General features: G+C 43.1%; 1 protein-coding gene across 4 annotated transcripts in view; it reads left to right on the forward strand.

Moving 5' to 3' along the window:
- kidins220a (kinase D-interacting substrate 220a) overlaps positions 1 to 27530 on the forward strand; it is a 48847-nt gene that overhangs the window by 3484 nt on the left and 17833 nt on the right. For all 4 annotated transcript variants that reach the window (XM_070979194.1, XM_070979191.1, XM_070979192.1 and 1 more), the window contains exons 2-23: positions 1370 to 1528; positions 2874 to 2972; positions 3698 to 3796; positions 5178 to 5276; positions 5635 to 5733; positions 5927 to 6025; positions 6873 to 7070; positions 7206 to 7304; positions 7629 to 7727; positions 7887 to 7985; positions 8117 to 8294; positions 8459 to 8623; positions 8850 to 9029; positions 9237 to 9402; positions 9641 to 9792; positions 10101 to 10201; positions 10299 to 10484; positions 10673 to 10813; positions 11810 to 12047; positions 12274 to 12365; positions 15412 to 15556; positions 16348 to 16510. In XM_070979194.1, coding sequence (XP_070835295.1) covers positions 1397 to 1528; positions 2874 to 2972; positions 3698 to 3796; positions 5178 to 5276; positions 5635 to 5733; positions 5927 to 6025; positions 6873 to 7070; positions 7206 to 7304; positions 7629 to 7727; positions 7887 to 7985; positions 8117 to 8294; positions 8459 to 8623; positions 8850 to 9029; positions 9237 to 9402; positions 9641 to 9792; positions 10101 to 10201; positions 10299 to 10484; positions 10673 to 10813; positions 11810 to 12047; positions 12274 to 12365; positions 15412 to 15556; positions 16348 to 16510 — 3029 coding nt within the window. In that variant the 5' untranslated portion in view covers positions 1370 to 1396. The remainder of the gene's footprint in view (positions 1 to 1369; positions 1529 to 2873; positions 2973 to 3697; positions 3797 to 5177; positions 5277 to 5634; positions 5734 to 5926; positions 6026 to 6872; positions 7071 to 7205; positions 7305 to 7628; positions 7728 to 7886; positions 7986 to 8116; positions 8295 to 8458; positions 8624 to 8849; positions 9030 to 9236; positions 9403 to 9640; positions 9793 to 10100; positions 10202 to 10298; positions 10485 to 10672; positions 10814 to 11809; positions 12048 to 12273; positions 12366 to 15411; positions 15557 to 16347; positions 16511 to 27530) is intronic.

Here is a 27530-nt window from a genome sequence, read left to right on the forward strand (position 1 = left end):
TTTGTGACATTCTGCTTTTACTGTTTAAATTTTTTGTGCATTTGTGCTGCCATATTGAAATAGCTGTCAGCAAATCTGTGCAAAATTTGAGGCAGATTTTTTCTCTAGAATAATAGAAACTCACTGTTGATGTGCAAGATGCTTGTCACGTGGCTCTGAAGTGCAATGGCTACCCCATTGGCCTTGTCATCACACACCTCAAAAGGAAAGGTTCAAAGGTTGCAGGTTCAAGTTCACCAGATTTGATGAGGTTCATCAAAAAAAAAAAAAAGGCTTCAAACGTTCTTCAAAAAAAGTTCTCTTTTACTCTTAACACAGTTTTTTTTACATAAGAGCAAAAAATATTTTAGTTTTTTTTTGCATTTTAAACATTAAACACTGATGAGAAACATCTGAAGGCAAGACTACTTGTCTCTTCTTCTCAGTAGATACACTGCAGACACACAGCAGCTGACGGAAAGAGGAAATATTATACAGAGAAATATTAGCTTGTTTGGAATGAATAATTGTGAGTGTTACTTGTCAAAGGGAAGCTTAAAAACAGGCACTGAAAATGCAGTGTGTTAACACTGCATGGTGTAACAGGAAGTCCCTTTAGCAATATGTTTATTGTCATCTTTTAGCATGTTAGAAAGCTAACATCTGCTAATTGGCACAAAGCACAAAGAACAGCTGAGGCTGATGTGAATGCGATTCATTTTTGGAGGTATTTAGTCGCAACTTAAAGTACTGGATAAACTGTACTGTCGAACTGATGGTGAAGCTAGAGGAAAAGTCAAAAGTCAAGTTGCCATAATTCATCCTTTAGAGACCTTGAATAACTGTACCAAATTTCAAGGCTATCTATTCAATAGTTGTTAAGTGTCAACATCAGTGTGTGACTCAGGGAGCTTTAGAGGTATGCAGATTTTATTACATTCAGCCAGAGCCAGGCTGGTTATTACCCAGTTTCCTTTCTTTATGCTAAGCTAAGCTAACTGACAGTGGTCAGTTGAGGCTGCAAGCGATCAACTGCTTCAGTTTGCCCACAAGCACACCTGGTCAAATTTACACTCTACTGAGTGCGTTCTTCAGGTTTCAAGATATGACGTCCTCTTTTGTGAATGTATGTAGTGATATTTATAGCTGGGCAAAAACATGCTGCCTGTTTTTTGTTTGCATGGGTGAGTTTGTGCGTGTGAGCTGGGTTTGGACAGTACATATTTATTCCCTAGCCTTACTTCAAAGACACACCACACCCTTCCTGGCTTCCATTTAACAACTGCTTCTCTCTTAGTAGTGTTGTACATTTAGCTGTGCAGGCCAGATAGACAACATTGGTAACTTTAACCTTCTGTGAATGCTAATCTGCCTTCGTCTCGCTCTACAGAGGTGTACAGGTGGTTAGCAGTCAGCCATGGATACCACAACCTCCCTAAAGATGACCTCTCTGGCTGTCCAGAGTCTGTTCAGCTACGTGGAGGAGGAGAACCTGGCTGCCATCAAAGCCCATTTGGACAAGTTCAAAGATGTGGACAGCAGGAGTGATGTAAGTCAGCCATTAGTAAGACAAAGTGTGAAGTAATGAGAGGCTCTTTGAGATCATGTAACAAGTGTTTTGTGGGAAAAGGGATAATGGAATCTGTTGTGCAGCTGCAATGAAACAATACTCATGAAACTGATTGTAAAGCCATTTGCAAAGAAAAGATGCTACTTTTTTTATTGTGTTTGGCTAATAGAGGGTTAATGGGAAAGGCTTTCTGGAAGGTTTTCCTTTAAATTGGCTGCATATGATATAGCACTTATAAAAACTATTCAATCCCTTGGAAGTTTTCGTGTTGTTGTCTTAATTAATTCTAATCACTTTGTAAAAATCTGATTTCACTCTTTTTCTGTTGATCGGTGTCAAAACAGCCACATTAATCCCAGTTTGATTTAATTATGTAAAAGGTTGAACCATGAAAACTTCTAAGGGGGGTAAATACTTTTGTGGGCACTAAGAAGAACTTAACAATGATGCAATGTACCCTGAAAGAAACAAACGGAGCGTTAAGAGGGGCATGTGGAGAGCCAGGAATGCCTGTCCGGTGTTTTGATCTGTTATAGCTGCTGTTGTTGTGAGGTAGTCTGTTCCCTGCACTTATAGTGCATACATTCAAATTATTGTTCACAAGCTGAAGGATAGGGCTGATGGCATGTTAAGTCATCAACAAATCCCATGAGAAGACCAGAACCTACAATGAACTGATCCTACTAACATGTACTGTCTGTATAGCCACAGCCTTATGTAGCTTAATTCTCTTTGCCATAGACCTCCATTGTTATCCAAAAACACATCAGTGAGCCACACAATTACAATGGGTGACCTTCTCCTTCGTTCCCATCACTGTAGTTTATTTTCATGTCAGTCCCTTATAGACTGTCCAACTGCTGCAAATCACTACTGAACCGCATCCACGTCTGAATATAGTCCCCAACAAATACACTATTTACTGCAATTTTTTATCAGTGTTTTGGGAATTGTTTACCCTTTTTAGTATATTCCTCTCTTCAGTAAGAATGAAGGGGCTTGTGGCTGTGGCACAGGAGAGTTTTGAGAGACTGTTGTGGTTTTTTTTTAGTAAAAGTAAAGTCGAATAACACCATCTTTATCCTTTAACCTGACTAATAGAAACCATTTTTATTTGTTAGCCGTATTTCATGAGGGGATCTATTATCAAGTTGTCTTATCGCATAAGGTTAGAGTTGAATCATCAAAAAGTTTACTGCCTGCCAGTTCTTTTTCCCCAGTGAGTTCTCAGAGGTTTACAGAGAAAACAGTGAAATTAATTGGCTTGTTGGTGTGGTAAAGTCTCTATCACAGTTTCTGTTACCTCCCTTTTTCCTTGTTCCAGAATGGACAGACTCCCCTGATGGTGGCAGCAGAGCAGGGCAATCTGGAGATAGCACAAGAGCTCATTAGGAGAGGAGCCAACGTTAACTTGGACGATGTTGTAAGCATGCACACGCACACAAATAACCTCTCAGAACGCCTAATGTGAACATCCCCACACGCACAGGTACATGTGGCGTTATACGAGATCACTCTCCCGGCACAGGTGAAAAACAATGCGGTCATTTTAACCACATCATCCACTTGACAAAAAGACGTAGCTGAGCTAGAAACCTTGATGTTCCATCTTGCTGAACTCACCACACTCAGGCTTAGTCCATAGCTATTATGAGCCATAATGATGACTTATTACACACTTTTACCTTAGCTCTTTTGACTAAATGACAGGATCCACTTGCTGGCCAACACCCTGTGCCTTCAGAAGCTGGCTCCCTCACACGCACACACTCATGCATGTATATACCCTCCCACTTAGGCACACACTTGCATGCTCACACGCTACACCTCTCATTAACATCTCACGTACATATAACCTGCTATTACACATAGCACACTCAAACTTGTGCTCACTCTTGCGCTAACACAGAAGAAGAAAGGACAAGTATTACATGCTATAGTTGCTCTTGTCTTTCACACTTAACTTTTGGACACTCCTGTATGTCCATGCGACATCGTGTTCCCATGAGCACCTGGTATGACCAGCTGGTAGGTACAGTGCTTTGACAGTCCCCGGAGCGTCCCGCGTAGAGCTCGGACCGACGTTTGTCCAACTGGATTTGGAGTGTGATGGGGGTTCCCAGGGTAACAGGTTGTCTGTGTGTGCAGGACTGCTGGACGGCGTTGATCTCAGCAGCTAAGGAGGGCCACATCGAGGTGGTGAGGGAACTGCTGGAGAACAATGCTAACCTGGAACATCGAGACATGGTGAGAATATAGTGTTACTGAGTTATGTAGTGTTATCAATATTAACTATAAAAAAATTAGGCCCTCCTGGTGGCTTAGTGGATGAGATGTATGCCATGTAATGTCCTCGGTTTGATTTGAGGGACCCTTGGTGCATGTCACCCCCCTTGTTGTCTCTCCTTGTTTCCTCTGTATCTATACTCTCTACTATCAAAAACATGTCTCAAATGGCCAGTAAGTTATCTTAAGAAAGAAAATAAAAGACAATTTAAGTTTATAGGAAAAGATGTGATAGCTAACATGGAACAATAAGACACTGTGTCAAACTTCTAAATGTACTTGAAACATTAATCTTCAGAGAGTGATTAACAAGCTGCTCAAACTTGTGCCGTAAGTCGAGTCTTGATAATGTAGCCTTCAAAATATAACAAAGTTCCGACATCCTGACTGTATGTACATTAATGTTTTCTGTAAAATGCGATGAGCCCAGTGCTGGTTGAACAGGATGATCCATTAGCCTTGAAATAGACATAAAATGAATTTACTGTATGTGTGATGGCTCCTCTCTCAGAGTAATCCCATTTACTGAGCTCTGGTTGTCTGCGCGGGGCAATGATATAATTTAGTCTTGGGATCTGGACTTGTCAGAGGCAGACAGTTGTCTGTAGGCTTGTTCTGGCAGCTATTCTGTATATTCATGAGCAGACTATTGGCAACATGCAGATGAGATACATAAATTTATTACCCTGGGCTGAGTATGTTTAGTACCATTTGTTATGCAGATGTACCAGCTCAAAATGTATATTTTCAGCAGCCCGAGTTGCTTGAAATGTCATCCAAATGAGCAGTAACTCTCAGTGGGTAGTGTAAGTGGTGTATTAAATGTCTATATTGACACCCAAAGGTGGCACTTTTTTATTTACTTCACTATTTTATCATCTATGACGAGACGTTTAGAGCTGATTCTGAATCCTTGGCTTCTTTGACTTTATGGAAGTGACTCAGGACATCACCTGACTCACTGCCATGCGGGACATGTCTAAGCTGCACAGGACAGATCACAGCCAGTCATCACATAGGGATTATAATAAACCACTCTGTGTGATACTGTTCACTCACTGGAAAGTATGTCACACCAGCTGGAAATAGCACATTTTCCTAACACAAAATCTGCTTAGAAATTGTCCATCCTGTAAGGCTTGAATTTAATATTGTTGTTGCCCTTGCACCTTATTATAATGAAATAACACCAATGATTATATGTTCAGACTATTACACACGTTAATACTGTATATATTCTATATGCGGAGCTGTTTTGTAGTCATGAACAAACCCTCTGTCCTTCCCTATCGTCTTAATGTTTCTGTTTAACTCACCTGTGTTCTGTGTATATCCTACTCAGGGAGGCTGGACTGCTCTTATGTGGGCAGCCTATAAAGGTCGTACAGATGTGGCTGAGCTGCTCCTGGAAAAAGGAGCTAACCCCAACATCACTGGGCAGGTACTAAGACTGGACACACTGCTGCATCATAGCAGCATAGCATCATTGGCATCGGTTGTTCCTTTGTTAGCAAACTTAGACTGATAATAGGTATGTTTACAGTTCACAGTGTTCACATGATATGTTTTATTTTGATTGCTCCACATACATTTAATGATATAATCGTGCGCTGTAAATTGTCACTAAACACAACTGAACATGACCACAAGCCTGCTCGTCACCTGCACAGTGCGATGCCTCCCCCATCATCTGCTGTTTCAGTCTTTGAGGTGGCTTAAAGCGTTAGTACGACCACAGGCCTGACACTGGTCATTAGTTACTGTCAGCATGACTTCACCTCTGTCCTCTGCCCCAACAGTACAGCGTCTACCCCATTATCTGGGCGGCAGGTCGAGGCCACGCTGAGATTGTCCATCTCCTCCTGCAGCATGGAGCCAAGGTCAACTGCTCAGACAAGGTAACTGCACGCTGACAGATGGTTGTCATTTACTTGTTTTTAATCATGCGGAAGATGTAGTTAGTGTTATGACCCTAAAAGATTCTTCTTGATTTATTATCCTTCCTTTGTAAGTATTTACAAGTCCCTGGGTTGTTGACTAAATCGTCTCTCACCCCTCATGTCAGAACATATTTTCTTCTTTTCTTCCCAGTATGGTACCACTCCTTTGATTTGGGCTGCCAGGAAGGGCCACTATGACAGTGTGATGCATCTTCTGGCCAACGGAGCGGATGTGGACCAAGAAGGAGCGGTAAGTAGTCTATGTGATTAGTAAATTATTTTAATCAATAGTCAATCTGCAATTAGGTTGAACTGCATTTTACAATTGTAGTTTATATAAAAAATATGGAAGACTGTTTTAGTTTTGAGTGCTAATACCCATATTAAAATGCTTCTATATGGCTTTACACCCACAACTATTTTGAATAGTATGATATTTGTCTGTGTTTCCTAAACAGTGTTAATATTTGATTTGGGTTTCTGAACAGGTAACTTACCAGCTGAGCAAGTCTAAGTTTGTTTTGGGTTCATCGTGGGTGCCATGACACACAAAGCGGCCTGTTCTCGCCAGTGTAGTTTTCACACAATCAAGATTTAATGCTCCCGAGCTCTACAAAGGCATTAGCAAACTGCAATATTAAATAATTGATGGCATCTATGACGCAGCGCATCTGTGCTCCTTCGAGTCATGTTGCATCTGTGCTGACAGAAACTGAGTGATGTGATAGGTTGATATGTAGCATCAATAATCAGATGGAACTGTACTAGCAAATGTTTGAGAGCAATTAATTTTATGTAATTAAGAGACACCAGTGCCTTGAAAAATGTATGTTATTGGGCTTGCTATGCAATATGTCAATGATAAATTGTCATTGAGCCTGTGGTGTCTCCCAAAGCTGCTGAAATAGACTGATAGCATTTGGGAAATACAGTTTGTTAATCTTCTGCCATAATTATTGAACATTTGACATGTTTAACACCAGCCACAATTTTCACAACTAGTCAAGTAGAGAGAAGCATCAGTAATGTTGAAATGCTGGGGTGAGAGGGACCTTCAAATGTGCAAATTCCAATTCCTTCTTTTTGTGTCTTTTCAGAACTCAATGACGGCTCTGATCGTGGCAGTGAAAGGTGGCTACACAAAGGTCGTTAAGGAGCTGCTGAAGAGGAACCCAAATGTCAACATGACGGACAAGGATGGCAGCACAGCCCTGGCCATTGCTGCCAAGGAGGGTCACACCGAGATCGTACAGGACCTGCTGGATGCTGGCACCTATGTCAATATCCCAGACAGGGTGAGGATACCCTACAGCATCATTACAAGCTTTCTGTTTGAAGATGGAGAAGAGCGGTTGATATGAAATACACTGGTGAGTGCAACACAATTCATGCCTCTCTGTGTCTGTTTTTCCTTTCGGTCTCCCTTTCAGAGTGGGGAGACGATGCTTATTGGAGCAGTGAGAGGAGGTCATGTGGAGATAGTCCGAGCTCTGCTGAACAAATACGCAGATATTGACGTCAGAGGCCAGGTAGGAGCTCCTCTGTCTTTATCTTTGCTGCCTTATTGATGTTTAAAAGTAGGCAGGAGGCCGTCTTGTGTTCTCAAGCTCTGTTGTTTCTTGGTTAAGTGAACTTCAATCCATGGGTTAGAATTACACAAACATACACAAGTATTATTGCTGCATAAACAGACACACCTTGGTGCACTATGGGTAATGCTTCACATTATACATATACTGCACACAATGCACTCTCAGTTATGCACACTAGCCCATAATCATTTTTGTATTTCTTACACAGTTTATTTTCTCAACATAAACAAGCTGGTATTTGCTTTATCCGTTCCACATCAGGATGGAAAGACTGCCCTCTACTGGGCAGTGGAAAAAGGCAACGCTACCATGGTGAGAGATATCCTGCAGTGTAATCCTGACACCGAGAGCTGCACTAAGGTATGGCACACCCTGTAGTAGAGGAGTAAAATGCACTCTCTCTTTTCCTTCAAATTTCTACTAAAGTATGATGTTTTTTTAATTTAGGTTATACTGACTTTAAAACATAAATGTTTAAGGGTTTTCCATTCACTGTGTCATGTAATCTTTGTGTTTTAGGAAGGAGAGACTCCACTTATCAAAGCCACAAAAATGAGGAACATAGAAATAGTGGAACTGCTGCTAGATAAAGGTGCCAAGGTGTCTGCTTTGGACAAGGTACTTTTTAAAGCACACTTGTATACTGCGCACTCCTGTACTGAAAACAAATTGTCATAGCAGTACTTTAATAGCATTATTTAGTTCAGTGATCCAGACATTTCTTTTTTTCTGTGTTTTTCTTCACTCAGAAAGGAGACACGCCCCTCCACATTGCCATCCGAGGGCGAAGCCGAAAGTTGGCTGAGCTGCTGCTGAGGAACCCTAAAGATGGCCGCCTGCTTTACCGGCCCAACAAAGCTGGAGAGACGCCGTACAACATCGACTGTACCCACCAGAAAAGCATCCTCACACAGATATTTGGAGCCAGTATGACCCATTTCTGTATTTCATTCAGAAGGAACCGTGTGACAGAACAAGCTCATAGCCAGAAAAGATTAAAATGCATTACAGTTTCTTGTTATATCTTCTTCTACACCGTTAATCTTTTTCTCTCTTTACATTTTTCCGTTTTGCCTCTCTTTCTCTCTCAGAGCACCTCTCCCCCTCTGAGTCGGATGGAGACATGTTGGGCTATGACCTGTATAGCAGTGCTCTAGCAGACATCCTTAGCGAGCCCACCATGCAGCCGCCTATCTGTGTCGGACTGTACGCTCAGTGGGGCAGCGGCAAGTCTTTCCTTCTTAAGAAACTGGAGGGTAAGTAAGCCTACAGCATTAAAAACTGTCTGATAAAGATTAAGAGTACTGAACTGTGGAAATTGGCTTTTTGGACAAAACAACTCAGGTTCTCCAGTCCTTCTGTAACATTTTAAATCATGATTTTCAACGTATCCTATATTATAAAATGTCCCTCATATACTTGATTGAAATATCTGACATGAGAATATTTTTTTGGCCTCTTTTCCTCTCTCTTGTCCAACAGATGAGATGAAGACCTTTGCAGGCCAGCAGATAGAGCCGTTGTTCCAGTTCTCTTGGCTGGTAGTCTTCCTCACCCTGCTACTCTGCGGCTCAGTGGCCGTGGTTCTGGGCTTTACTGTTGATCCTAAGCTGGCAATTGCCGTCTCCCTCAGTCTCCTCGCCTTGCTCTACATCTTTTTCGGTGAGGAGACAAATCTAGAGCTGGACATGCAACAGTGATGTGATAACCAACAGGGAGAGCATAGACATGGTTGAATTACTTGATGATTACATGAGTTTTAAATTGATTAAATATAAATGCTTACACATATATTAATACAAGGCTTTTACCAAACAAATGCTACCCAATTATGATACTACTAATACTACTGCTGGCTACTGTCTCCAGTGTTGGTGTACTTTGGAAGTCGGCGTGAGAGGGAGAGCTGGAACTGGGCGTGGGTCATCAGCACCCGTCTGGCACGCCAGGTCGGCTACCTGGAGCTGCTGCTCAAACTGATGTTTGTCAACCCCCCTGAACTTCCTGAGCAGACCACCCGCGCGCTGCCTGTCAGGTGACAGTGACACACACACACACACACACACACACACACACACACACACACACACACACACACATACACACACACACACACACACACACACACACACTTAGGGATTTGCGTCAGCTCCCCAGGTCCAAGACAAAAATATACATTGTTAAAGTGAATACTTCAGTCCCAGTCCCATCTGCAGTTTGCTGTCTAACTGAGCGGTTCAAGGCATCTTTTCTCTTTGTCACATGTCCCACAGGTTCTTGTTCACGGATTATAATCGTCTGTCCAGCGTTGGGGGGGAGACCTCCATGGCTGAGATGGTTGCCACGCTCTCAGATGCCTGTGAGAGGGAGTTTGGCTTCATGGCCACCAGGCTTTTCAGGGTTTTCAAGAACGATGAGGTCCAAGGTGAGGTCTCGCTCTTTGGCTTTAGTCTTTGTGTAACTGTACAGTGTCTGTAGACTGTAAAACCAAAATTTCAAGCAGTGAAATATATCAGGTTTCTTGCATATGCTTACTTCACTGCAAAATTCGATAGAGAATGCTGTTTAACATTGTAGCTCTTGTACGTGTAATCAGCACTTAAAATTAAGTGTTTAAGTAGTCTTTTCTTTATTAACTACATTCTTCCTCAAATGACATCCATATGTAAAATTTGTGGTAATTCCTGTGTGCATCTCTCTCCCGTTCTCCTCTACCTTCCTCTCATACTCCAGCTAAGAAGTGGAAGAAAACATGTTGTGTCCCCTCCTTCGTGCTGTTTGCCTTGACACTGGGATGCCTAATCACTGGTATGGCCCTGTTGGCCATCTTTAAGGTGAGTGAGAGCAATGAACCAGGGATGCCACATTTAAATAGCATGTGCTCAAACTACGAGGTCACCAGTGATCAGTTTCAATGCCTTTATTTCGCAGGTGGACCCTGAGAACTTGACAGTAAATGCAGTGCTGATAGCCATGGCCAGTGTGGTGGGCCTGGCCTTGCTGCTCAACTGTAGGACCTGGTGGCAGGTGGCTGACTCAATCCTTAACTCCCAGAGGAAACGGCTGCACAGTGCTGCCAACAACTTGCACAAACTCAAGAGTGAAGGTTTCATGAAGGTAAACGAATGCACTGTAGTTATTGTGTCTAATCAAGGACAAATGGAAATCCTTTGTGGTGTCTCAAGGGGCTTTCCATTTTCTTATGAAGTTATGAAGCTGTAGTTCTGAATCCAATCAATTTCTTTTCATGCATCAACATCGATAATTAAACTGTTCTGAGCCGTTTCTTTTTTCCCCTACCCCAGGTTCTGAAGCATGAAGTGGAGCTAATGTCAAAAATGGCCAAAACCATTGATGGCTTTACCCAGAATCAGACACGCATGGCTGTCATCATCGACGGACTTGACGCCTGTGAGCAGGACAAAGTACTGCAGATGCTGGACACGGTGTGTGTTTGCACATGATTCTATGCGTGACTATATAAATAATGAGTGCAGCTTCGTCTTTCCTGATAACAAGATAATATGAAGGAATTACATTTTTCAACATCTGTCACTTTAGCATATTTGCAGCTGTGAGGCAGCTTGTTGTAGAGCAGCTGCCATGGGCCTTAACTTTCAGTGGGCCTTTCACCTGTGCACACAGACCCCACACATCTCCAGCACCGTGCATCCACCCTGGAGTTCCCAGCTGCCTCAGCTTGCCTCCCACTTAAGATTCTTCCTCCCAGCTGCTGTAATAAAATTTAATTTAGCCAAATGTTATTATTTTGTGAAGTAATCCCAGAGAAGATGGCAACCTCCTGTGTGCTAATGTAATCTTCTCATCTCGGCAAGCACCTCCCAGTTGCTCTGAAACCATCTTCAGAGAGATTCAGACTCTGACATCCATGTTTTGTTGGATACGCAAAATACAAAATCTTCTTTTTCTTCGGTCTGTGTACTTTTCCGATTGGATAATGTGCATTAAAGATGTGACATCATGTGATGCCGCCTTAGTCGATGGTGTTGACAGCTGCTGTGGTAACAGAGGTTCATCACCATGCAGGCCAAGCCTGAGGGTGTTTGCTAGGAGGTTAACAAACCATGTGTGCCTGTAGCACAAATTGATGTCCTGTGACACTTGAACAATGTCCCTTAGTTAACAAAGTGGAAATCCCCAACACCATGTGCTGTGGACAGTCAGCTCTCACAGGGGTCATAAAGTTCATGTACCACAGTTGACTGAGGCCTCTACTAATCCTTTGACATTAAAGTAGAAAACACTCCACAGAGGGATCTGCTGTGCTAAAACCTCAGTTCTTCACATGATTGATTCATTCCAAACAGTAGCGCAACAGCCTTATGTAATAGTTTGAAAAATGTTTCATGAAACAACAACAAAAAAGATGCTGGAAGAGGTCCTTTACACACTCACTTATTCCTGTTCCTGTCTCATTCCAGGTGAGGGTTCTCTTCTCCAAAGGCCCTTTTATCTCCATATTTGCCAGTGACCCCCATATTATCATCAAAGCTATCAACCAAAACCTCAACAGTGTGCTGAGAGACTCCAACATCAATGGACATGACTACATGAGGAACATCGTTCACCTGCCAGTATTCCTCAACAGTAGAGGCCTCAGTACGGCCAAAAAGCTCTGCATGGTAGCCCCCACCAATGGAGAGGCATTGCCTGCTGAGGGTAAGGACAGGGGCTCATAATCAATGTATTGTATGCACATATATGGAGTGTTGCTCACAGTTTTAATTACAGCCATTCAATATTTGGTGTTTATTTATTTATTTTATTCAAAGGCATTGTCTTTGTCTCTTCCCCTCTCTCTCTCTCTCTCTCTCTCTCTCTCTCTCTCTCTCTCTCTCTCTCTCTCTCTCTCTCTCTCTCTCTCTCTCTCTCTCTCTCTCTCCAGGATGGCATGAAGATATGGACAGAAAGATGTCTCAGTCCAGCTTGGTCCAAGACCAGGCCAAGTTTGGCAGCAAGACCGCCCTAAACCGCAGGGTAACAGCTTTTCCAGCCCAGATTATTTGTATAGGCCAATATCACACACAATGTTTTGGTGGGTTTTATAGCCCCATACCAATGTTTCCTGACCCCACCCAAGCTGTTGACCTTAAGAGGAACCATGGCATGTAAACATAAGACCTCTTCTCAGATGGTTGAATATAAGTTGTAGTAGGAGGAATGGTAAAAATAATAGACCGGCAATAATAGAAATACAAGTCCAAGAGGAGGATTATAGTAAATCCAAATTAGATATACCAAGACTGATATATCAACCACTGTATATTCTACTTGTCACCCTAAATAGGCACAGTTTATACCCCACCCTAACCCACAACAACCAAATCAAAAAAGCCAAAGTTGATACCAAATTGTAGCCAAGCTTTTGCTGGACAATTAAAATGAAGACATTGTTTATAGAATGAGGTAAAATAAATTTGTTTTCCCACAACACTTATTCCCACAGCACTCGTGTTGTCAGTAAATATCATAAAGCTGGAAATGGATACTTGATGTCCCGAAACATTAATCAAACTTAATTAAAATGCAGTTAGCTCACCACAACTTGAATAGAAAACATTGGATTAGGGCTGGAGATGCTGCCTTAGAAACCCTCACTGCTCTCTCAGTTTTCAGCCTCCTCCCTGAAGGGGGGGGCTGTTCAGTACAGGCGTGGTGTTGGCAAGCAGTGCAGAGGCCAGAGGACAGAAGGAGACACACCGAGATGAGAAGAGAGAGGTGCTCTGTGTGCAGCCAAGGTTCCTGGTGTAATTGATGTAATGACTGTTTATCCTTCCTGCTGCGTTGCCACAGCCTAATGACAAGGCCTAGCAGCAGTGGGTCCCTGTGACAAAACACTGGCACCAGGTCTGCTGGCAGGAGGCTAAGTGACTCCACTGCTGTCGCTGATCTTCCTCCCCCCCCGCGAGACCTTCTCACTACCCCTCCTTCCTTCCCGCCTCCCTCTCTTATTTGTTTGTTTGACATTTGTTTGTACCTCGGGTTCACCAGTACTCTCAATTATTGGTGCTGGCCTTTTGTTATGAGGCGGCATGCTCTTTTTATTTGCCCTCCACCACTAGCTAGCTCTTGGCAGGAGGGCCATCTTTCTACAAATGGAAATTAAAATGAGGGCAGGACGAGAAAACGAATTAGTGTCTCCCCATTTTCATGTAGCTCCTCAAGTTGTGGATGACATTAGTAGTATCTCTGCCATCTTATTTCCATTTACCAGAATGAAATGAATTTATAAGGAAACTATTTATCACCTGGAACATTCAGTGTTTATAAAGAAATAAAGGAACCACCCTCCCAAGCCATTTTCACAGAATGATTGAGCAGATACATCAGCGAGGACAGGAAGCAAAACATAAACAATCATCTAAATGAACCAATGAAGTAAAACTACCTTAGAATCAACATGGAAAGTCAGCCGCACAGGGCTGTCTGTATGATAGACCTTTCCAGTTCTGGCTGAGTGGTGGCCATATGTTTCATCTCTCTGAGAAAGAGGTCATGAGACTGGCGTTATGACTTCAAAGTCAACCAAAAGCCTCGTCTTGGCTCATGACCATGGCAGCTGTCTGATATCATCACAGATGTTCTCCGGTAGATCTGTGTCAATAGCTCGCCTGTGTGTCCTGACTGTTCAGCTCTGGACAGTAGCTCTTTGATTTTTATGTACAGTCACAGGGAGTTATATGTTTTTCTCATGAAAACAGATTGTACAGAAGGGCAGACAGAAGAAGCTGATCATTAGAGTGACAAAATGAAAGAAAACTTTTGTTTTTGTTTTCGAGCGTAAGGTTTTGCAGTGACATGGCCTGAGATCACATGGTGACCCTGTAAGGCCTGCTTTCCTGTCTCATGATGCACAGCGTGCAGCAGCGATAATGCGCAAGTAATATTATGCTTGTGTTTCACTTGTGCTTTTACTTTGGAGAGATCTAATTCGAAAGAATTCCCACTCCAGTAAATGGCTGTGTAATGTCTCCTGTAGTTGTAGTGGTTTTACATTGGTGACTGTAAGACATTTCCTGCTCCTACTTTCCTGCTGATATACTGCTATTTTTTGTTTTATTTTTATTTTGGAAAAGCATTCGTTTCACAGTCATCATTTTACGTAGTTTCAGTATTACTGCAAAAAAAATTCACATTGGGCACACTTGAAACAAAATTCGCAGTATGTTTGATAACCATTTTACAGTCTGGCTCTTCCAGAGGTTTTTGTTTATAACATTAGATTTAATTATCTACAGTTAAACATGGGAAGCTTTCATCTTAGATACCACAACAAGTTGAAGGGCTGGAAAAAGACCAAAAGTTGTATATCACATTATATTCTCACTCATTTATTCAAGTCATATCAAGGACCTAAAGTCTGAATCAAATATATATATATATTTCCCCTCAGGGATCAATAAAGGAATTCTGAATTCTGAATATATTATTTCTATCTATCTGATTTTAGCCATTTCCTCGTGACAGCCTTTTTGCTTGCTTCCAGAAGTATTTGAATTGTTTCTTATCAATCATATTCCACCCTTCAAATGAGATGACACCCATACATACAGCTTCAGAATTAAAAGGAATGTCAGCTTCAGTTATATTATTAATATGTTCAGGAATTTCCTGCCAATGAGGCACAATGACCTGGAAATTTCAGAAACTATAGAAGTGATTGGCATCATTTATCCCACATTGTGTAGTCTCCAAAATCTGTCACCATTTCTCTGATGTTGTTTTTGCAAGGGCGTAATAAAAAACATCACAAGATTTTTGATATATTGCTTTGATTAACACTACGATGGGATATATTTCATAGAACTCCAATAAAAATGTAATTCTGATTCTTTCCAAATTTCAGATTTTTCAGCATTACGTTCTGTCGCGTAATGCCAAGATGCATTAAAACCACAAATGAAACCGTAGTCTTGGTGACGCATTAATCTTGCCAAGCCAGCTGGAATCATGATGATCATGTGAAATTTCTGATCTCATGCTGATAATTTGAGTTTCTGGTCTTTCTTTGCGCTCTGTTCAGGACACATACCGGCGTCGGCACATGCAGAGGACCATCACCAGACAGATGTCCTTCGACCTGACCAAGCTGCTGGTGACTGAGGACTGGTTCAGCGACATCAGCCCACAGACCATGAGGAGGCTGCTCAACATTGTTTCTATCACAGGTAGAGAATAAACCATATTCTGCTGTAGCACCACCCTCGTCCCATAATGTTAACCAACAACGTCTTCTGAAAATCCAGTGAACAGATTATATCAAATGGTCACATGGAAAGGTGTATTTCTTATTACATTTGAATTATATACTGATAAGTAAAAGATACTTATTCATATTTCATGATTTTTCTCCTTATTTTCAAGCCTTTTTGCAAATTTCTAATTAAGCTTGTACCAAAATGTGAAATATTAATGTATAAAATATCAGTCGACTCTGTATTGTTTGATATGATTCTGTTCCAGTCTGTTGTGGTCTTTTCTGGTCTGTGACCAGGCTTGCTTTGTCAAGAGTCCTTCTGTTCAGAATGACCCCGCCCTGTGTTGAATTTCCTCTCCTCCATGTTTGTTTGTGTTGTCTTCATGAAAAATTTCTGCCTGCACCCCTGCTGTTTGGAAAAATGCAAAGTGTCATCCAAATGAGGAAAAACTTTGCCGTAGAGAGTATCGAAATAAACGATAGAGCATAATGTGAAACGATTGACGTCTTTCTGTCATCACACATTATATATCGTCAAATCAGCCCCTTAATTGGATGGTTAAATTTAATCAGCCATTAAGAAAATATTATTAAATTGAATTGAATTGAATTTGTCAATTGTGATTCAAACCACAGTTACAAGCCCGCTTGTCTATTCTTAATGCCACAACTTTGGGCAGAGGTTTGTTTTCTCTGGCAGATTCAAAGTAAGAGTAGACCAGTGACTTCTAAGGCCACTAATCCTCCACCTATTGTTGGTAGGTCGTCTGTTGCGAGCCAATCAGATCATCTTCAACTGGGACCGACTGGCATCATGGATCAACCTGACAGAAGAGTGGCCTTACAGGACATCATGGATCATCCTCTTTTTGGAGGAGACTGACGGAGTGTCTGACCAGGTCGCTCTCAAGACCATCTATGAGAGGTACACACACACAGACACACACACACAGACACACACACACACACACACACACACAGACAGACACAGTCACTTCTGTGTTCTCACGTCTTTAGTTATTTATCTTATCCATGAGGTGCACTGGCTTCTTCAGTACCTCTACACATTCTCTTTGTTGCTTTTCCCTTTTTTCCTTTCTTCTTTCTTGTTTTCTTGTTTTTCCATTTCTCTCTTTCTAACCTGGGGAATGACATAAGCAACATGAGGCTACTTTAAACCATAAAATGGAAATTAGGTCCAGTGAGTTAAGTTGAGTGAGTTAAGCTTAAGAGACCCAGCATTGTAAACAAAATGCTGTAGAGTTGCTTCTGTGTCCTGACCTTCCTGACGAGATCAAAAAGTCAGAACAGAATTTAAGACTTGGAGCCATCACAGAATCATATTTCTTGATGTTCTCCCTTTGAAATATTGGTATAAGTAGCTTTGACCAGCAGGTGGCAGTAGAGGATCTTGTTTTCAACGTGGGCTACAGTAGTCCACGGTCACTGCCTATGGCTGTGAGTGCAGCACTAATTGGCAACTGACAGACAGATTTTGTAATTGATCATAATGCACAAGGCAAATAATGGCAGTATTGTAGCCTGGACATCTCCAGATTCATGAAAGGAACATTTCTTTAAAAGTGCACAAGAGACAATCGATGCTCATTCGTCTTTGGAAGCAGTGAAGGAAAAGTCTCGTACCTCTCTGTGTGTGTAAACAGTATGACTGCTCATGCCTTTGTATGTGTGTGGTCACGGATGCTTTCAGGCGTGCTCACCGCAGAAGAGAGGAGGGGAACCGACACAGGCTGAGTCGCTGGGTTCGGGTGCTGTTGTGCATCAGTCGCTGGCCTTTAAAGGTTGCACTCTGTCACAATACACTAGTGCCTATGACTCCTGCGGCAGTGAAGTGTCACAGACCGTTACTGTCAGCCAGTCAGCCAGCTAGACTCAGCAGACGACCCTCCCTCCCCCATCTCCAAGGCAAACCACTGCCTCATTAGACTAGGTTTTTGCTGTTTGGCTTTCAAAGGACAATAGGTATTAACTTCCAATTTTTTATATGGCAGTCAAGTGTTACATGGAACGTGTATGGTATGAGGGGATGATAGAGTGTAGTGTATTAGATGAAAAGTGTCTTAGTCAGAAGGTTGGATTATTTTACTGGATATGATGATGTCTGACTTTTAGCCAAAAAAACATTTCACTACACCCGTGTTTAAGTAGGGTGGACACGCTAAAGGAAATGTCCATACTTCTACAGTAATTAATGTGGAAAAAGAAACTGGGAGACAAAATTATACGCTAGGACAGCTATAAAATTCTGCAGTGCTTCTCCACCGACAGGCCTGGATTGAAGTGCCTTTTCCACACCATGGGATTAACCTTACGCTGTTCGTTAGACTTAATACAGCCATCATCTTGTTTTTGACCAATGGTCCTGTCTTTCCTTATCTTCCTCCTCCCTGGATGTCTTTCCAAATGGCTGCTCTGTTCCGCAGTGGCCGTCGGAGAAGCGGCCTTAATGATGATGACAGGAAGCCTCAAACAGGCTAAACACAACGCCTTGCCTAGAGGCCTTATCTCTTGCACTAATCTTCCGCTGATAAGGCTCAGGCCTCAGTCTGTGTATCTTTTTCTGTCGCTCTGCTCTTTTCTTCCTCTTTCTTATGATCTCAGGCTCTTTAGGTCCCTTTTTTGTTCTGGATGAGCTATTCTGTCTTTTTCCCTTAGCGATGGATGGGCACTTGACTGGCCTCTCAAAACCTCAGACCCCCTTCCCCCGACTGTCTGTCTGTTTGAGAAATGAATTGGCACTTCTCCCTTTGCATCAGTGTATGTGCATACGCATGAATTTGACAAGTTGACCATTTCTTGCATCTTGTAATTAGCATCTTTTTTGTTTAGTTCTGACACCGCAGGACCAATGCGGCTCAGACCTCACGCGTGTGCTTTGTTTGTGTGTTAGCATGCATACTTGTACATGAGTTGTTGTGTTCAACCATTTTTACACAGCGGAACTGCACATCCCCAGAGCGTTACTAAGTGAATATATTAGTGGTGAAGTGAACATGGGGGTGAGTCAGCCCCTTATAGGTCAACTGTCGCCCTGCATCTCAGTCACAAGGCAGCATGCGCTTCCTCTCCTCTCCTCTTTGTAGGGCTTGCAACAGCTCAGAAGGCCATAGTATACAGAGCAACAGAAATATTAGATTTTGTAACTCATAGTCTAGATAAACTATACAAGTAAGTTAGGTCTTGAAAGATGTTCTCAATTTCCAGTTAAAAAAATGTTTACAAATTTGTTTCTTAGTCCTTTAAATCTGGCTCAGTGCCTCTGTTTCGACTTTATGTCCTAGCTTTCTAAATTAAAGCAAAATTAACCCGTACAATACTAAACAATGGGGAAATGTTATACAAGTACAGAGTGCCTCAGTGATAAAGTTGACAGCTACACTCTGTGGCATGTACCTGAACTCTTAGAAAAGAGAGAAAAAATAGACACACCCAGCTTCCCTCATATCTCACACAGACACGCACACACTTTCAAAATGGCTGATAGCTGTTTTTAGCAACTTGCCTGGCAATAACAAGTGTCTATGAAGGGCAGTGAAGTATCATTGTAGGACACGGTGTGAGGAAAAATGTGTAGCGCTAATTCCTGTAGCGGGGGTGGGCCAGTACAGCCCTCCTAATCTGATGGAGAATGTGTAATCGGTTAATGACCTCGGCGATTTCTATCATTAACGGTAAGACAGGGGGCTGCCCAGACTGATGCAAGGTAGCAGGGGGAAAGAACTGTGTAACAAAGATGGCACTGTCTGTAGGAGATTTTCAATCAAGCTTACACGCAGACACACACATGTACACACAAAGTGTAGCTAAATTGTTTGTCTCACTAGTTCTGCAGGGAAAACAGCACATTACACCCCAAGCGAAGTGTCATGGCCTCCCCAGCACACTGACACAAATGAAACAGAAAACAAAACAAGAAGTGTTTTGGACCGGCCCTCGTATTTGTAGCCGTCAAATTAACAACCCTAAATCCGTGTTTCAAAAGCTGTTTTTTTGATCACAAGCAAATTGAATTTGGAGCCCGCAGCCTTGTGACTATCATTTTCAGTGCCACCATTTCTTCCTTCTCAGTATCGTGTCTTCTCAGGAGTCAGTTGTTCCTTGTTTAAGCTGCCATTAGAGACTTAATGACTCCAGCTAACCTAGCTCTTTCCTGCTTCATGGTTATTGCTTTAAGGCAGCCCTGCCATTTCCAATGACTGGTAATGGGCTTTTGTATTTTTTCTTTCCTTGATGTTGTTTAGAGTCATTACATTACATTTAGACATTTAGTGGAAGCTCTTCAGTTGAGTGATTTCGAGTGACTTAGCAAGTACAGGTTCTGGATGTTGCTCAAGGACACCGCTGGTGGACACATAGCCGTCGTGACCTTTGCTATGGTTTTAGTCATCTTTTACCATTTTTATTCTGTATTTAGATCCCCATCAACTTTTAGAAAATGACTGAATGGGGTATTCAGTTGGATGCATTCTGCAACCCCACCTCTAGATGCCAATAAATCTTACACTCTGGCTCCTTAAGTCACTTGTTCTAGTAACAATGTCAAGCAAAATACCATTGAAATACCAAAATACTGATTTTCATTGTTTTCTGATGGTTATAAACTGAACATCATTGGGTTTCAGGATGTTAATCGGACAAAAGAAGCAATTTGAAGTTATCAGTTGTCAGTTGCTGCCCTGGTGACGTGTTAGGCAAAACATACTGTTGCAGAGAAAGCTCTGAGAATCAATTGCACACTAGTATTGAAGTGTAAGTGAGTAGTGTAAGATCAGGGGATCAGTCAGCTCTTGTGTCTCTGGACACCTTTGCATACTGTCCATGCAGTCTGTAGGCAACAGTGTCAGTTAGTGTCCCTAATTATTAGTTTTTAGTTTTTTGGCTGTAGTGATTTGTTTGAAAATAGTTCTGTGTTTCGGTTGAGGGCTTAACATATTTGGACCTAATGATGTATGGGGGCAGGTTCAGTTGGGCCCGCAGAGAGTTTATTCCTGGACGCCCAGATCCTGTTTTCAGCTCTAGATTTAAAAAAAAAAAAGTGTCACTGGTCCACTGAGCAGGTTCCTGCACTGCTCTGACATCTGGTGCCCTGTCTGTGCCAGGATGCCCCCGTCGCACTCAGGAGTGTGTTTCTGGCGCTGCACCTGAATCCTCTGTTCATTACACACACCCACACATAAATACACACAAACTACAGCATGCCATACACTTACAGACACACACACACACACACACACACACACACACACACACACACACACACACACACACACACACACACACACAAATTGGGTAAAATATATGCAACTGAAAGAAGCACACATGCCACTCCAAGCATTTACCTTTGAACACATGCATGCAGGCACCTCAGATCACACATAAAACTGGAACAAATGCAACACACACACACACACACACACACACACACACACACACACACACACACACACACACACACACACACACACACACACACCTAGCCCTCACACCAGTGCTAGAACATATGTCACCCCCAACTCCTCTGAGAATCAGTGTAATTAATCAGGCCCTGAGATGCAGGCTGCATTCAACAAGCACGCATATGCACACACACGCAAACACACACACACACACCCACACACACACACACACACACACACACACATATTCACACAGCGCAGGAAGCAGAACACAGCAGAGAAACTGTTGTCAGGTAAAATTGTGGTGTTTAGACATGCTGCTCGTTTCAGTGTCATTCTTTGCCAACATATGTGTGTTAAAGAAATCTCGATGCACTCTTTGCTTTTACTTTTAATGTGACAGCTTGCTAAAAATCAACTCTTCCTCTCTTCCCTTCATCCTCTCTCCCCGTCTGCTTTGTTGGCCTGACCCTGCATTCATCCACCAAACAATCCCCCTCTCAGAGACGTGACTAGAGCCAGGCACTTCTCGGACACTTCAAAACTTTTTTTTTTTTTTCCACTAATCGTACCCTGAATGAATATGTAGCCAGGCAATTCAGTCTTAATTAGAGAGACTCTTATCCCAAGTACTGAAACATTAAGATGACGCTCTCTTCTCATTCAGGATTACTTTAATTGGCACAATTATTGTAATTTGGTTGCAATTATGTGCCGGGATAAAAGTGCCGTTCCAAAGCTCATGCGGGTGATTCCCTTTATGTGGAATCCTTTAATAAGCTCTTAAATATCTTGCTGCAAAAAATAGCAAGATCCTATTCTTTTTCTTTTGATTAATACTTCTGAACTTTTCCTGCCCTCAAATGAAAAGTCTTTATTCTTTGCCACACTGCCTATTGTTCATGTGAATTCCTGTCGCATTTGTGACACTTTCTATTATCTAGATGCACGGCAAATGCTCAAAAATGGTTTTTCCCTCTCTCTCCTCTGAGGGAACCCATTGTCCCTGTGCTCAATCCCTCCAGGAGGTATTTCAGTGAAAGACGGAGTAAAACTGGTAATGCCATCGCTCATTGCACTGCCCTTTGCCAAGAGGCCTGAAGACGTGTGTGAATTTGTAAAGGCTGGTGTGAAGCCACCTATGTCTCAATAGACTTCTGGCTCCATCGCTGATAGGACACTGGCATTGATTCTTCACACCAGTGTGCTGACAGACCACCTGACTGACGAACAGATAAAGACAGAGGCAAAAAAGAAAGTATGGAAGAAAGTATGGTAGGCGATGGAGATAAAGATGGAGAAAGGAGAGTTGGTCGGTATTAGATAAGAGAGGGCATTAAAGGAGAGAGAGAAGAATAGAGTTCAGTCTGAGGAGGTAAAACGAGGTAAAGGAATCCAAGTGTGTTAATACTGTAGCACATCAGAGCAGATACCAGCAGGATTACTGCGAGCCGAGTTTGCCGTTGGTGTGTCTCAGGTGTATTCAAAGCCTCAGGTGATGCTGCTGCTCCAAGAGAGATAGTCCAGACGGTGGACACACACATAGATTCATGCACATGTCCCCTGTGTCCCACATGGCTGTTTATACCGTGAAACTGGTCCTCTGCTGATTCCATTTGAACGTATGTGTGTGTGTGTGTGTGTGTGTGTGTGTTGGCTGGGCCTGCGTTGTCGTTCCTTCATCCCTCAGGTGTTTGGCGGTGGTGACTCAGTGATGAATCAGCCACAGCCAGCTCCACCACCACTCAACCCCCGCTGAGCTGTTCAAAATGTTTAAAAAAAACAAAAAAAAACCAACAACAACCAAAAAGACCATAGCAGCAGCTGCAGCCAGTGTGCACAGGTGATACAGGAGGTGTGTGTGTTTGTGTGTGTGTGCACGCGCAAGGTGATTTTCCTTGATTGTGTATGCGTGTGTGGAGGCTACAATGTGTGGACGGAAAGAACGTCATGCAGCATTCTTTGTTAGAAAATCCTTAAAGCCCTTTTCATTTCTGCCTGTAAGCCGAGGTTGAGGGATTAGTCTAATTGGTCTGAAACAAGAGAACTGCTCTGCTCCTTTTTTGTACAAAACATAAAGAATCATTTCAAACACAATAAAAGCCTTTACTAGACCTCTGCCCAGCCTCTGCTCTTAAGTCCTAGAGTCGTCCATCAGTGACAACAAGGTTGGATTATTAACATTTAAAAGTAACACTTAGGTAGAAGTAACGAGCGGAGGGCTGAGAAGTAGACATCGGCCTGATGCTCTGTGGCGTTGAACGTTATTGCTGATCTTTCTCCCACTCTGCTCTCTCTTTGTGCTGAAACTGCTGGAAAGTGGAGGGGCTGCTTATAAATAGCAGCACAGGATTGCATGGGGTTCAGCACTGCCCTTTAAGTGGACAACAAGACTTGCCACTCAGCCGCCGCAGGAGCCACGGCCACACTTGATAGTTACACACACATACACACACACACACACACACACACACACACACACACACACACACCCAGCCCTTAACTGATGTTAACATGCAGGTCCTTCAAAAGTCAATGGAGGTCAGGTCCTTTTAGGGTGTATGCATGTTTGTAGAAACTGCACTGAAATGGCAAAGAACGACCAGGCAGGCAAGCAAGCCCAGAGAGAGGGAGCGGAAGATTGAACCTATCCAGCCAACTATACTGGAAGGGATCACAAGTGTCCTTTTCTTCCCCATCTTTGTGCTCAAAGCAGCTTTTAAGTTGCTCATGCTACATAGCCACTGTATATCGCCAGGATTTAGTCATCAGCGCTTCAGGTTCTAAGAAAGATTCTCAATAATCGAGAGTGGCTTTTCGTCGCCGCCTCTGACTCAAATTAGAGTCGGGAAGCTTTTGTAAAAATCTCTTTTTCGATACAGCGTGCTCTCTTTGTCTAGCTCTTTCTCTCCCATGCTCATGCACTAATTGACATTCTCCTGTCCCCCTCTCATCTTATTTGCGATGCACACATCCCACTCTGTGAAATTAACCGGAGGATTACTGGTTCAGCCTGAGAATCCCCATCGTTATTTGTCACATTCATCACTCACTGTATGGATTTCAGCTCCATAACAGACTTATTCCAGATGCATTATCTGCTGGAGAGGAGCACATTTGTCTTCACTTTAGTCGTCCACTCTGCTTAATTCGGCATCGTAAGACCTATCACTTGGCCATTACAGCTATCAAACAACCACATGCGCTGATATGAACTCAGTGGTGCAATTAGTGTCACAATGAACGAACTCTGCCATGGCCCTAGGATGCTCCAAACTCGCCTCTGGAGCATAAATCACCAAACTGAGGTTTAGTGTTTTACTGTTTGTCAAGAATGAGCCCTTAGTTACTTGGACTGGAGGGTTCAGTTAAGGTTTTTGGGGTCTGGAACAAGGAGGCTCCATTTCAGCGCTACACATGAGTTTAATCAACATTTCAGGGAACCACTGGAAGTCCTGAGCCCGTCTCAAAGGGAGGCCGTTCGCTCCGAAGCAGCTCGGTTTTTATCAGCCTGGTGTGTTTCCCATTAGCCTGCTTGTCTCTGTGGTTTGCTTTGGGATGCACAGGTCCAGCTTAGTACAAGAGAGTTTCAATTATTGGACTAAACTTTGCCACGAATGTATATGGAAAGCAGACGCTGCCACAAGTTGTCAGTTGGCACTGCCAAGACAAGGAAGCAAGAAAGGGAGAAAGTTGGAGACGGAGAAGAGGGCAGAGACAGAGGGTGTCCACATTACATGAAGCATTTGATTCAAATCAAGGAAATAAGTCTGGATTTTAAGGAGACAAAGAACATGGCGTCATTTAAAGTGAAAACATGTTTTTGCTCTCCCCCTCTGCCTTTGGGGTGGTGGAGGCTTTGGCAGCTCCCACTGTAACAATAACCTCTCTCAGCATTGATGCTGTGAGTCCACGCGCCAGCTTGCTGGTCTGTCCGCCTGTCCACTGTTTTCCCAGAGAGGGCCTCACTGGGTTCATCCACACGCTTGGCAGACACTGTGCCAGCGACTCTGACATGACTCTGACCAAGAGAGGAATGCGGCGGACTCGGGCCTGGTTAACTTCTTCACCCACACACTGTTGTACTGGTTCACAGTGTCTGACGCTGAAACGCTTGAGCTTCTCAAACACAATGCGCACAGGCGTTTGTCTGTTCTGCAGGCATCTCCCTCTGTCTTTGGGCCCCTTTATGGAAATGTTTGGCAGCACGACCACATCTTTGTGGTGTGCATGCGCATGTCATCTGTAAGCACAGAGGGCAGCTGTAAAGCAAAGTCAAGTGGCACATTCATACTTTCAGTGCCCAGATAGCGGACGGATGGGATAGAGAGCTGAATTCTGCTCATTCCCGTCAGCTGCAGCGTGTGGGAGGTTGAGTGGAGAAGAAAGGCTATGCTCCAGTCAGCTTTGGGACCTATTAGCATTTGGATAAGCTCAGAAAGCTCCCAGTGGCCATGCCACACAGAGAGTGGTTGGGCCTAAGTGCCTGTATTGCTGCTGCTATAAGCTGGGTCCTGTCAATGGACCCATTGTGCTGGGACGGCTGCCGGGATGCCTGACGGCCTTTATTTCACTCATCCTCGGTCTGCTTGAAAGTAGCACGCCGGTTTCCTTGGCACTCCAACCCGAGCATCCATCTTGTCATTTGGCAACTGATTGCTGATAAGAATGGCTTTGTTCATTTTGTCTGTCTCGTCTGTTCGCTGTGTGGATGACTAATTCTGAAGTGATTTGTGTCAATTGCTTAATGCCAAGGCCAACAACTTATCATTAGTTAACTTCAAAGGATGTCATTTGAAGTGGTTAGACCTCATTGACAAACCGCTGTTGTAATTTAGTAGGCACTGTTTGCTGTGTAACAGTTCTGATTCCTGCCTTCCTTTTTGCTTTTCTATAATTTCCCTTCAGCCATTCGCTGATTGGTGCCTTGTGATCATTACGAATGATCTTACAAGGCCAGTCATGAAGTGTGGCTTCACTTTGTCTCTGAGCAGTCAGCTGGGAATGAAAGGAACGGACCTCTGCCTCTTCTTTTTTCTTTCCATCTGTCTGGGTGTAACTCAGTGATGGATATCCTTGATTTGTTCTCAACAGCTCCTGGTTGTCTTTGGAAGATGCAGCTGTTTCTGCTACTGCATGTTTGCAGTGAACGACAGCAGGCCAGAGCAAACACGCATGTCAGCAAACTATGTACTGTTGGAGCTAGCTTCTTGGATGCCGTTGTTGTTGGATGATGTACACGAAGGATGTATTTGTACTTAGCTCTTGTACTTAGTCTCAGTTTTCCAAAGGCTGTGATAAATAACCATAACAATTGAATATATGAAATAAAGAATCTTAAGTAGCCAAAAGTGTCTAATATCACTACAGCTCTCTTAGTTTGAGTTTGATTGTTATTGTCTATTCTCAGTTTTGGCAAAGTACAACAAAAGTGTGTGTACAAGCCATTGAGTTATGTTGGATGGTCCTATAAAAAGACTGTGTGTGTGTGTGTGTGTGTGTGTGTGTGTGTGTGTGTGTGTGCGTGCGTGCGTGCGTGCGTGCGTGCGTGCGCGTGTACGTGCGTGTATGTGTGTGTGTGTGTGTGTGTGTGTGTGAGTCACTGGCTCCTGTTGGTCTGTGTCTACAGACCCACAAATAAACAGCAGTAAGCCAGCTGGAAATGGGGAAAAGCACAGGCTTCTCTCAGTCTGCATATGGGTTAATACAGTTCATGGGAAAAGGAACCAAACACCCACACTTACTGTACATGCATTTGCACATGCGCACAAACACACACTCCACCCTTCATCTGTGCCTTTGAATTTCTCCATCATCACTGCCCAGGTGTACGTGGTAGACATTGCACAGTTGTTTTTGTCAACGCTGCTGTTTGAATCAGCACTGGCGCCGATCACTGGTGCTGTTTATAGGTGTGCGTGTGTGTTTGTGTGTGTACCTGCAGGTAACATCTGTGCCTTCAGAGGTCTCACTCATCCTCCCCAGCAGAGGTCACATGAGCAGGGTTCGTCTGTGTGCCAAAATGGAGCTTCCTTGACCCTTTGGGTCTTGTTAAAGGTTCTAATGGAAGGAACACTGAGGGGGCTTTGTCCAAAGGAGCCCAGCTGTGCCTCTGTGTCCTCTCTGCTCACAGCCTATTCTCTCTCCTTTCAGCCTATCTGTGTGTGTACTGGCAGTCGGGTGGGGACAGTAGGGTTGGGGTGACCCACCTGGCCTGGCATGCTGCGCCGTGAATCCCTGCAGGAGGACCAAACAGTGCTGGGAAGCGGTGTATGAATGTAAAAATATAGATTTAGTCTCATTGATTTAAGATTGCACTCCTTCACCATCTAAAAAACATCACGGAATATAAAGGGAGTTTGGTACCTGAGTAAAATCCAGCTTTCTAGTCAAACTCTGTATTAAAATGAATAATATCTACACATTTGAGTTACTCACTTTTACTCTAAGCATGTCAAAGTGCCTCTCTATGACACTCCCATCCCTGTATTTCTTGCCAGGATTTTACATTTGGTTAGAGACATCCTG

This window comes from Chaetodon trifascialis, chromosome 14 (assembly GCF_039877785.1).
Source record: "Chaetodon trifascialis isolate fChaTrf1 chromosome 14, fChaTrf1.hap1, whole genome shotgun sequence".
In the NCBI taxonomy this organism is placed as follows: Eukaryota; Metazoa; Chordata; class Actinopteri; order Chaetodontiformes; family Chaetodontidae; genus Chaetodon; species Chaetodon trifascialis.